The 12,406-nt window shown below is 38.7% G+C and overlaps 2 protein-coding genes across 2 annotated transcripts; one reads left to right on the top strand and one right to left on the bottom strand.

Annotated features, from left to right (window-relative positions):
* Positions 1-4,221: 4,221 nt before the first annotated feature.
* On the top strand, positions 4,222-5,118 carry LOC132260368 (rutC family protein UK114). Its single transcript, XM_059758427.1, has 3 exons — positions 4,222-4,376; positions 4,453-4,682; positions 4,925-5,118. The coding sequence occupies exons 1-3, from the start codon at positions 4,312-4,314 to the stop codon at positions 5,041-5,043; spliced, it is 414 nt and encodes a 137-aa protein (XP_059614410.1). The 5' UTR covers positions 4,222-4,311; the 3' UTR covers positions 5,044-5,118.
* An 88-nt stretch (positions 5,119-5,206) lies between these two features.
* Positions 5,207-10,275, bottom strand: LOC132260367 (uncharacterized). Its single transcript, XM_059758426.1, has 3 exons — positions 10,262-10,275; positions 9,578-9,963; positions 5,207-8,135 (listed from the first exon to the last, which is right to left on the bottom strand). The coding sequence occupies exons 2-3, from the start codon at positions 9,684-9,686 to the stop codon at positions 7,567-7,569; spliced, it is 678 nt and encodes a 225-aa protein (XP_059614409.1). The 5' UTR covers positions 9,687-9,963; positions 10,262-10,275; the 3' UTR covers positions 5,207-7,566.
* Between the last annotated feature and the right edge of the window lie 2,131 nt (positions 10,276-12,406).

Raw genomic sequence — 12,406 nt, 5'->3', positions numbered from 1 at the left:
AATAATACCAATAATACTCAACAAGATAATAACCAGTGGGTCTTACCCAGCTCAAATAATGAAGATGAAAGCATGTCAGAAGATGAACCTTTGTCCGATTTACAAAACATTGACCCAAACAGGGACAATGTTAGTTTTCGGAAATAAAGTAAAGCAATACAATCTCCTTAATTGGAATATAAATGGATTTTATAAACACTATGAAGATTTAAAAATACTTATCAATGAACTCGAACCAAATTTTATTTGTATTCAAGAAACTAGATTAAATGATTTTAATTACCCTATTCTCAAAAATTACAATATCGAACACAAGAATTATTATGATGGAAATATAAGCAGTGGAGGCGTCCTTATAGCTGTTAAAGAAGAATTTGAATATGAACTAATTAATACCAATTGCCCTTTGCAAGCCATTGTTATTAAGCTCAACAGTCCTACAACCTTTTATCTATGTACAATTTATTTACCACCTCAATATAATAGAGAAATTATCAAAAGTCTGGAGGGTCTTATATTAAGACTTCCTCAACCATTTTTAATAGTAGGAGATTTTAACGCCAAAAATCCTATCTGGGGTGATCAAACTTCTGATAGTCGAGGCGATAAATTAGAAAAATTAATATACGACCATGATTTAGTAGTATTGAATAATGGCGAACCAACCCATATATGGCACAACGGGAAAACATCTTGCATAGATATTGCTCTCTGTTCAGCTTCGTTAGCAAACCTTATAAATTTTCAAACTTACGAAGAACCTCTTAGTAGTGATCACATACCTCTTTTATTAAATTTCAATTTCCTCCAGAATGCCGACTCCAAACTCCCTAATTGGAAACTTGATAAGTGCAATTGGGAAAAATTTTACACAGACTCCTACCTTATGAATATTGACCAAGATTCCTTTGAAAATACATATCAACAATTTTGCACCCAACTAATCAATATTGCCAATAATAACTGTCCTAAATCCAAACCATCAATTAAGAAGCCGCTACCATGGTTTACTAAAGAACTTCGTATGAAAATAAAAACAAGGAAAAGACTTTATAGATCATTTAGGAGAACACAAAATTCGACCACCTTAGCAGAATACAAAGAACTCAAAGCAGAAATCCAAAAATTGTTACGAAGCTCCAGGAGGGATAATTTTGACAAGTACATATCCACAATTAATAGCGAAACTAGTTTGAAAGAAATCTGGAATAAAATCAATATATTTAATAGAAAAATAAACCAGAATGAAGTTAAAATACTCAAAATCAATGGTAACATAATTGACAACTCTAAAGAAATAGCCAATATTTTTGCCCAAACTTTCTCCCTGAATTCTTCTGACAATTACTACAATAGTGAGTTTAAACTTACCAAAACTCTGATAGAAAATAATTTCACACTTCCTCATCAAACAAATAATGATCTCAATATAACATACAACCAGGAAATCACCATACAAGAACTGAAGAATGTCATCAAGGAAGTATCAGGATCCTCTCCGGGACCAGACGAAATTCATTATGCCTTTATTAAAAATCTAAGTGAAAAGGGTCTGGATATTCTGCTTCAAACATATAATGAAATATATGATGGAGCGTATTTCCCAGAATCTTGGAAAACTGCTTGGGTTAAGCCAATTTGTAAGCCTGGTAAATGTAACTCAGATCCATCCAATTACCGACCCATTTCAAGAACTTCTTGCCTATCTAAAATTCTCGAAAGAATTATAAATAAGCGACTAATCTTCTACCTAGAAGAAAACAAAATTTTATCTCAATTTCAAGCAGGCTTTAGACGAGGCAGAACTACTAATGATAATTTAATTCAATTGACTAATGATATCCACGTTGCATTCAAAAATAAAAAACATCTCTATGCCATATTTTTTGATATAAGCAAGGCATATGATCAAGTTTGGAAGACTGGAATCTTAAGAGAACTTATAAAAATTGGAATCAAAGGGAAAATGTTGAACTTCATAAGCAAATTTCTTTCCGATCGAAAAATTCAAGTCTATAATGGAAACAATTTATCAAATCTATACGAAATTAAAAATGGTATACCACAAGGTTCCGTAATCTCGGTCACATTATTCCTCATTTACATTAACTCGATCTTTGAAAATATCCCCCAGGAAGTTCAATCATTAATGTACGCAGACGATTTAGTAGTATATTTTGCAGATCATGACGATAATAAAATTCAAAACACACTCTCAATGACAATAGAAAACTTAGAACAGTGGAATAAAAAATATGGCCTTAACTTCAATTCTGACAAAACTAAAATGATCCACTTCTGCAAACTCAGAAAACCGCACAATAATATTCAACTCAATCTCTATGGAAATACTATAGAATGTGTTGAGAGTTACAAATTTTTAGGAATAATTTTTGACAGTAAACTTAAATGGGAAGCTAATACAAGATTAATTAAGACAAAATGCTCCAAAAGACTAGATATTATCAAATGTGTTGCAAGGAAAAAATGGGGTATATATAGGAAAACTTTAATGATGATGCATAATGCATTAATCCTCAGTACCTTAACTTATGGCATAGTGGCGTACGGCAGTCTCAACAATAATTTCTTTAAAAAACTTAAAAGCTCTTATCATAGTAGTATCAGACTAGTAACAGGGGCACATAGAACTAGTCGAATTGAATACTTACTAGTAGAAGCAGGACAATTACCTTTAAACTTGATATACAAGAAATACACCCTAAACTATGGTTTAAAAGTGGCAACAAATAGTGATCATCCCCTCTTCGATTTATACAATAGTGCCTTAGATGTGTCCAACGTCAATACATTGAGCCCAATAGCAAAAATATTCCGTGATATACTAGATGAACTTAATATACAAACACCACCCTTAGAAGTCAATAATAGCTACGACTGGAACCCACAAACACAAAATAAAATAAATATAGACTTAGCATTAAGTAAATCTAAAAAACCTCAAATAACAAAAAAGGACGTAGACCAAAAAATTCTGCAATACAATAATCACAAACAAATTTTCACAGACGGTTCTAAAACTATAGACCACACTGGGCTTTCAGTTATTCTTTCTAACATTGAAATATCTTTCCAAATCCATAAAGAATGCTCAATATTCACTGCAGAAGCAGTTGCAATATTAGAAGCTCTAAAATACATACAAGTAGACGACCAAGACAATAAAAACATAGTAATTTTCTCGGATTCCCTCAGTACAATAAAAGCAATCAATAACATAAATATAAAACAGAGTCGAGTTATCAAAAATATAGTTGAAACATCCAATACCATTATAAGAGAGCAAGACTATAACATAACAATTTGTTGGGTCCCGGGCCATATAGGGGTTGAAGGCAATGAAATGGCTGACAAAGCAGCCAAAGAAGCTAATGATCTTAACACTGAATATAAAGTGCCTTATTTAGACGTAAGAAATGTTGTTAAAAGTAAACTAAAAGATAGATGGAACGTATTATGGAGTAATCTAGAAAATAACAAGATGTTTAAGATCAAAACTAATGTAAACAAATACACAACTGTAAATAGAAGCAATAGGAAAGAAGAGACTATTTTAACTAGACTTAGGATTGGTCATACTGGTATTACACATAATTCAATATTCACCAAAACATACCCAACAAAATGCTGTGACGTAGATTTAAGTGTTCAACATATATTAATAGATTGCATAAGGTTCCGTAGTATAAGAGGAGAGATGAAATTAAAGGACAAAATAGAAAATTTACTGGATGACGACGAGGATGAAGTACTGAAAACATTGAAATTTATTGATAAGATAGGTTTAAGTAGAGAAATATAAGAATAAGTTATAAGTTATAAGTTATAAGTAGTTATAATAATAATGTACTAATAATAATGTAGATGGCGATACCTTCTATTAGAAGACGTCAAATAAAGAATAAGAAGAAGAAGAAGAAAAGTGTTGTGAAATATTCCAGTGAAACATTCCATGTTTCAAGTTTCTCTGAAACCTAACAAAACAGCCAAATTTCTTCCCTCCGCAAGATGTCTCTGGCTGTAAATGAGAGGGAGAATATCAAATGAGCGAAATTGTAACTGAATTTCTCTATTCCCTTTACACTTATCTTCCAGTCTTTTTCCCCATTGGCCCCATCGAATAGACACAACACTTGCATACAAATGCAAATGTAGTTGTGGGGAATTGTGAGCTCCACAAGGTCACTTCTATCACTCCACTGGCGTTGTCAAACAAACGATCACACAGTTCGACGAGTGTCTTTCATTAGTGTTCTCGTGATTCCAGCGACCGGCAGAAACTCCCACGAAATGGCATCTCTAACCAGGAAAATCATCTCATCTGCGCTTTCCGGGAAAGCCATTGCGCCATACAGGTGAGATTCATCTTGAGATTCATTGTCTACTTGCAGGAAAGATCTTAATTTGGGTTTTTTGCATGAATATTCACAGTCAAGCTATTGTTGTTGATCGCACGGTTTATTTGTCCGGATGCTTGGGATTGGACAAGGATACAATGAAGCTCGTTCCTGGCGGCATTGTGCCGGAAACAGCTCAGGCTCTGAAGAATCTCAAAAACGTCCTCGAGGCCGCCGATTCGGGCATTGAGAAAGTCGTTAAGGTCACGGTGTTTCTGACGAATATCGATGACTCGCCAAAGTTCAACGAGGAGTACAAGAAGGGTGAGTCGCGATGACATAATTCTTCCAAATAATCGCTCTTCAATTGAGCTGGTTTTGAGTGTCTCTGAGATGCAGACGAAAAAAAAACTCGTCTCAATCCCCCGGCCGGCACTTGAGATTGTGTGGTAAACAAGATAAGGTTCTTTATTGCCCTAATCGCCACATATTGACTTCCATTTCATACGCTGTTTAAGTGACCAGAAAAATGCCTCTGAATTAATTAATGTTCGTTTTTCTTGCAGTGTTCACGCACGATTTTCCGGCGCGTTCGTGCTTCGCCGTGGCCGCTTTGCCAATGCAGGCGAAGGTGGAGATCGAGGCGATCGCGCTCACTGGAGACGTGAAGACCATCTCAACATGACGCCAGAAAGCCAGTCTCTAGAAGACACTCCAGAAATTGAATTGAAAGCAACAATAAAAGTCTCTTCCTGAAGCATTTTTTCATGTCTTAATCAGCTTCAATCATTCTTTCGCGGCGGTGATTAAAAATTCACGGCAAAAATAGCTTTTAATAGTTAAGTTGAGGCTGCACAGAAGCCCTTTATTTTTGCAGGAAACACTTTCTGAATTAATGGTTTGCACTTAATGAACTTACCTTTTGCACGGCGTGCCATAATTAAGGACGAAATAGCATGTGGAATCACAGTATTGCATTTTTTTCCCTTGAAATTTAATTGGCAAGACTCTCCTTGATAAAAAACATGGAATATTTTTAATGAGATAAACCTTTTTTTCTGATAGAAATATTCCTAGTATTTTTCTGCTTACAAGACATCGCAAGCTTAATTGCTATGGAAGAATAAAGATGCGGGAAAAACTGAATTTTCTTCTCTTCTTTGGATGTTCACTTTATTATTCTTTTAGAGTGTTTTGCAATTATCTATGAATACAATGTACACAATAATAAGTTTATAAAATCTACCTTAACACATTCACTTAACCATTTTTGGGTGATAAAAAGGAAAAAAAACTTTACAATAATGCATCTCTCCTGTTGTACATTTTGTCTACTCTTCTCTGTGTCTCTCATCATGTTATGGTTAGCATTTTTCTTTTCATTGGAGGGAATAGAGGAGAAAGTTCTGCAGTGGGAAAATGCATCGCAAGTCTGGGGGGACTTTTGTCAATGGAAGAGGAAGGACATTTTTTGGTGAAGCAATAATGCACGCCCTGCGGTGGGTGTGTTAAATCTCAATGGTGTCCGTGGTGAGACTTTCGATGCTTGCGGACTTGGATGAATGCGTGAGCGGAAAGGGCTTCCTGAGGATAGCATCGGCCAATCGCTCCCAAGGAGTCAACTGTGGCTCCTTGTCCACCTTGCATTGCCCATCGCCATCAAGCCAGTGTGAAGCTTTTGTGGGTGAGTTTGCGAGCTTTTCACTCATGTTGCCAATAATTTGTTTTGTGTCTTGTGTATGAGTCGAAGAGCGCCTGGAGGATGTTTTATTTAGGCTTGTTTTAGTGTTCATCACTGTTCAAAAGTAGAGTAACAACATTCCATTCATTTGGGGTGGATTTCATTGTGGCGTGTGTGTATTTATTTTGCCGAGTGTGATAAAAGGGCGAATAAAGTCCAGTGAAAAAGTGTGTGATAAACCGAAAAGTGCCACAAATCGTTAAACTCAATGGCATACAAATTAATGATCATTCCATCCATCCATATTCTTCGCATTCCACTTGCCATTCCTCTTCAGCTCACAGAGCTTTTCTTTTGCCTCCCAAGACTGCCAGCGAGTGATTTGAATATACAACATTTTCGTGGCCCCAAGAAGTGGATGGAAATTGTGTGTGTTGGAAAAAAAGAACAGTGAATTTTTATGACCAAACACTTCTAGTTCTCACTTCCGGTTCTTTTTTCTTCGCTGCGGAGGTGAAAATCGATTTTCCGTCTCCAAATGTGAGACGAAGGTGAAAGTCAAAGTACTCTTATCGGAGAAACTCCTATTTCGAGTGCAAAATTAAGGGGTAAAGAACACACAATCACTATATTTCTCTCGTGTAGAGAAATTGAGAAAATCTAATTTTCCAAATTCACTTATAACACAGAGAAGTGGGAATTTTGAAAGCTCTTTCGTTCTACTTAATTAAAGTTGTGCTCTTGCAAATTTTCCAATTAATATCCCTCTTGTGCAAGCAGAATTTACTGCACATGTTTGATTGCAAATTCATTTACCCATCAGAGTTTTACCAAATTTTACACTTGTCCGCCACCCCTCGTTGTGTCTATACGGTTTAATGCCTGTGAGATAAAGTTTCTTCGAAAGCAAATGCGGTCAAGCACCCCAAAAAGGAGAGTGGCTTTTGAGAAAGTAAGAAAAAGCCATAAATTTCTAATTATTTCACCTCATGCACACTTGAGAGAGAGAAAAACGAGCGAAAGAGTCTCCCTGTGACGAATGAGATCACGATACCACCCTCACTCTCTGGCTCCTTGTCCGAGAGCTTCGGATGGCGTGAACTGGCCAGGAGTGAATCACCCTGGCGGCTCTGAATAGAAATTATGATGGAATATCGAATTAATTTGTACTGTGTTTCGTGTGTTTGATTGTCGACGGTGTGGGTGAACTTGAAATGCTGATGGAAGTGGTGACTGTAATCGATTAAGTGTGTGGTGGTGTCTCTGAGCAAAGGAAAAGTACCACAAAATGAGGAATCCTCTCTTGCGCTCCGGAGGTGGGCAATGTTTAACTTTGGTGGGTGAGTGAGAAGAAGCCATGGAAGGGTGGCGATTGAAGAGACTATGAAAAGTATAACAGTTTGGAGAGAATGTATTCGATAGGTTCTTCTTTACAAATCGATATGCTTTCTATTGTTCGCTGAAGGGGTGTTCGGGGATCTGCAGTGAATTGCCGTGGTGTGGGTGGTTGTGAGAGAAATCCCTTACTCACTCTGGTATCTTTGTCTCGGATGGCGCCGCTGGATCCGCTTCCAAGTCCTCGAGTTGCATGAGGGTGGGCTTCGGGGAGGGTGACTTGGTGTCTTCATTGGCCTCGAGTATCCTCTCGAGTTCGGGCTCTGGAGTGCCGGTCTTTAGGCTGTCGATTGAGTGAACAGGTGTCTTGTCCGCCTCATCGTCCTTAACAATGCCCTCCAACGCCTCTTTAGCACCCTCGAGACCATTTTGTACTTTCGTCGCCGCCTCCTCAACCCCATCCACCATCACATCTTCCGTTTCCTTGATAAGCTCATCAGCCATCTTGTCCGCCTCGTCCGATAAGCTCTGCACTCGCTTCAGCATCTCCGTCTTCCGCTCCTCGAGGTTCTCCATCAGGCCGTTCGGCTCCTTGAGCGGGATGTATTTGCTCTCCGTGAGATCCTCCACCAGCAGGTCGTCTGCCTTCTCCTCCTTGCCACCCTTGAAGGCACTCTCCAGCTCCTGGCCCATTCCCTGGACGGTGCCAACGACTGTGTCCTTAACGTACTCCACTGTTCCCGATATCGTGCTGTTTACATCTGAAAAGAGCGAATAAGAGAATATTTTAGTGATATTCATGTTTCCCAGAAGGCCACCTTTGTAGAGAAAGCTCCGCCCACATGCTCGCCACGCCCACTTGTCTCTGATTGCTGTGTAATTCAGAGCCTTTATTTAATTTCTGCCTCTTCATTTTCTTCAAACTTTGACCCCAAATTGGCGCTATTTTTAATAAAAAGCATTTCCAGTGTTTGCCTATAAGCAGGTTTAGCAATTAATAATCATAAAATTAAAATCCTCCATCTCCTCAGATTCTTCATAGCAATTTTTCATACATTTCCGCTCAATTTCACGCATATTTCTTTTTATAGAAAGTCCCTTCGTTTCCATGCGAAAAATTTTTGCGTGTTGCTCCACTCAGAAGTTTCCTCATCGCAAAAATTGCCTAATTAGTATTCACGGTGAAAATGATTGCATTAAAAGGGAGGGTCTGATGTGTAATTTGTAAGGGTTGATACTGTGATATCCACACCACCCCATCGATGACCTCCAACGCAGCCACGCAGATTTAACCTGTTAGAGTGTTAAAATTTACATAATTTTTTCAATCCGGCACGCCAGACCGCTTCCTACCAGGGTTACGCGCTCTTTAAACCCTTGAAATTAGCGCCCGCTGCGGAATGTTGCCGGCAAGTTGTGAGTGAGATTTCGTGTAGTGAATTTTCAGTCCAATTAGGGTGACTTTTGAGCGGAGTTTTTGCAAAAAGGAAAATCTCTTATTGAATTTACCCACCGCGCGTGCATTGGAAGGATTTTTTTTTTAAATCAGATGCTATTGAATTCCCTTTTGCGGGAGGGGGAGAAATTGGGATCGTTTGAGAAATAACCTGCTTTACCTTAATTTCACATCATTAAGAGAATCAATCTTTTTAAGTGCATTTCCTACCCTCGAAATTTTTGGTGAGTGGATGAGAAAATTACCCAGCGAAAGACACACATTTACAGAGTGATAATGGGCAATTTTCACAATCTCCATTCTCGAGGAATTTTCCATCAGTTCCTCACGTTCTCAGGGGGGTGAGTTTTAGCACGATTTAGCGGTCCTTGGCTGGAGAATAAATAAAAATCCATATCGACTGTGCAAAGGTGGTGTTTTTTTTTCAGGGGCGGCACAGTGATGTTTCTTTGTGACTTCACACCCTCTTATTTGTACTTTTCTTGAGGGGGTTATTGTGTGTGCGCTGAAAGAAGTGCCGCTTGACCTGAAAACCCCAAAAAGGCATCAACCCGCTGTGGGATTTTAATGACTTCCTACAACAATTTCTTTTCCGTGCCAACGTCAAATTACATTCATGAGCAAAATGACCCAGCAATAAGAAGGTACACTTTCCAGAAAGCCACTCCACCTGTGATTAGTCTTCACCCGTTATCATGTTTCACTTGCTTCTTAACACTTGCACGGCCATCAAGTGGATTAACTTACCGTTTAGCACTTCTTCGCCGGTGTGTTTCATATCTTGGGCAGCACTCTTGGCCGTGCCCATGATGTTCTCCGCCCCATTGGCGAGTGGTGAGGAATTTGCACAGCCCATCTTTGATTTCTCGAAGGAGTCTTTTTGATTCTCTCTGTCTTCAGGGTCTCTTGGGACTCGCTAGTGGCCACCGTTTGGCCAAGAACTTGAGATTCACCACTTTCTCACTGCACAAACTCACGCTCTTTAGCACTTTTGCTGTTCTCTTTTCTGCTCGCCAACCGTAAGAAATAATAATTGGGCTTCTGGTGAGCGTGTTAATTTACTGCAACCAACATGAGCTTTCTATCGCGTCCACTCCTGATGGCTGAGTGTGATTGCTAATGTTCCCAGTGACCTGGAAAAGAGAGTGTGGAGGAAAAAAAAAGTCCCATTAAATTACTGCCCATTCATACATGGAATTTTCCCCCCTGTTGTCAATTGATTAATATCTTGAGGAATTTGCTTCATAAACTCGTACAGAGGCTTTAAATAGGAGCTTGAATTGTGACTTTGTGACTTGAAAAGCACTCCACTGAACCTTCAGGCCGTGAAAGCTCCCTCCTCTTCAAATTCACTGAATAGCAGCCCCTGAACTGAGAGTCGTGGATAACAATGAGCGCATCTCGGCAAATTGTCGAAAGTTTGCTAATTACCTGAGTGGAGGTCTGCTGAATCCAGTAACAACTCGCTGAAATATTCAGTGAGCAGTAGTTTTCCCATGGAAGTTCTCTGGATGGCACGGACTTTCACGTCAATTTCAGCCTGTCTCGCAACACGGTTCTACCTGAACTGACCAGAGGCCGAGCAATTTCCTAACATTTACGTGAATTGAACACGCCAGTCCTTTCTCCCTCTCTCTCCTCTCACCCCCTGGCGGCTTTCCGTCGCTGCTCCTCGTCGACAATGGTGGTTTGGGGTGGCCCAACAATGGGGACCGTTGGACGGAATTCCACCTCATTTCTTCTCCACCGCCCAGCGACTTTCCATAAGTGCTCAAGTGGGGCCTCCTTTCCATACAGCGTTTCGTCATCAAAGCTCCGAAAAAGGCACAGAGTTGAGAGGGTGCAAAGTTTACTCACAAATGATAAAAATAGCCCGCGGCAGTGGAAAATTATTACCAGCTAAAATTACTACCAACAATTAATATTGTCGCGATGACTTGTACAACTATCATTAGACGCGTGAGAATTAGAAGGTTCGCGAGAGATATTAGCAATATTATAGGTCGTTTCAAAATTAGCTCTCACTTTAGCGATATTTCTGTAATTAAAAAGCAACGAAGACTTCTTATCGCCGAAGAAGTTTCTAATTAAAGCGACGCTTAGTGATCGTTGGAATTGTGTGATTATCACTGAAATAATAAGATTTTAATAATGTGCAAAACTTTGCCTTTCTCAGCTTTGTGTAATTCATTAGTTTTTCACTGTTTTTTCCATTCCCCTGAACTTCGGCGTTGTTGTTTCTTTTAACAGTGATATTTCATGTGTAGCTTTCTGAAAAATTATACGTAATGCTTTTGGCATAAGAACAAGAGAGAGAAGTCAATATCCTCTCACTTTCACGTTGTCCCCTCAGCACGAAAATGCTAAGGAGTTTCGTGGTGAAGATGGAGAAAAAGTTGTTTGCTTATCGTTTTGGTCACTGGAAAACCTTTGTTTCAACATATCTCTGAATCAGCAAAGATATTGAGCTGTGGCGGGATTCTCTCAGCACAACTTTCCTCATTGCTTAACAGCTTGAGCGGCCACAGAATAATTTATCATAAGGCAAGAAGAGCTGGAGATCAAGGGATAATATGGTCAGAAGTGGTGTACAGATCAGTAGAAGTTTAAGGAAGTGGAAGTGCTTCAATTTATGCAATATTTGACTCACAACTTTGATTTTCTGGTCATTATTTTGTTCCCAGAAATTAATTTTTATCCAAAATCTAATTTTGACATATTTTTCTAGGCTATGTGACTTATTTAAGATTAAGCAACAATTTGAAGTAGAAATTCCTGGGCCTAAATTGAAAGTATTTTCACTTTATTAATAGATTTGCGTCTTTTTACTCAATGAAAATCGTGATTTTTGGAAACAACGCTAAATAAATTGTTGCAATTTTGAGTTAGAAATATAAAAGAAAATTAATAAAAGGATTATGATTAAGAAAAATACGCAAAAGTGTAATTTTAGCGGAAGAAAATCATAAATTATTGTATGGAAATGTGAGATTTAAAGTTGTTAGTTGGATATGAGTTAGTTTTCGGTTAGATTTCAGTTAGATTCTAGTTAGATTCGTGTTATTTGTTGATTTTAAATTATGAGTTTGAAGTCCTGGGAAGTGTTAGGGATTTTTCACATATTCTGGAAGTGTCAGGAAGTGGTGTAAAGATTTTAGCCACATTATCTGCCCCTTTGCTTGAGATGGATTTCCGAAATAATCCTCAGCGGTGTGTATTATCGGGGTAATCTTGGGCAAATATCCTCGAGGAATTTCTCCCCTGAAATTAATACTGCCTATGATCTCTGGAAATTGTTGCTGAGAAAGTCTCCTTCCACACGCCCGGCGCAAAAGGGATAAATCTCCACGAATTATCCCTCAACTATTCCGATATTAACCAATTATCTCGAGCCGCATGTGGTGACAAATGGTGTGTCACCGAAAGTTTCATGTTGCGAATGGGGGTGGACTTTCGCCTTGGGGTGTTTGCGAATGGGGTGAAAAGTGGTGGAAATATCTCAACGGATTAGACCACAATTGTCACGATTCGTCCTCGGAATAGCAAATTGAGGAAACGTCACGAGTTTGCATCACT

Source organism: Phlebotomus argentipes, unplaced genomic scaffold (genome assembly GCF_947086385.1).
Source record: "Phlebotomus argentipes unplaced genomic scaffold, Phlebotomus argentipes genome assembly scaffold_18, whole genome shotgun sequence".
Classification (NCBI taxonomy): domain Eukaryota; kingdom Metazoa; phylum Arthropoda; class Insecta; order Diptera; family Psychodidae; genus Phlebotomus; species Phlebotomus argentipes.
The sequence above is the reverse complement of the archived record's forward strand: the minus strand, read 5'-3'. Positions and strand labels throughout refer to the sequence as shown.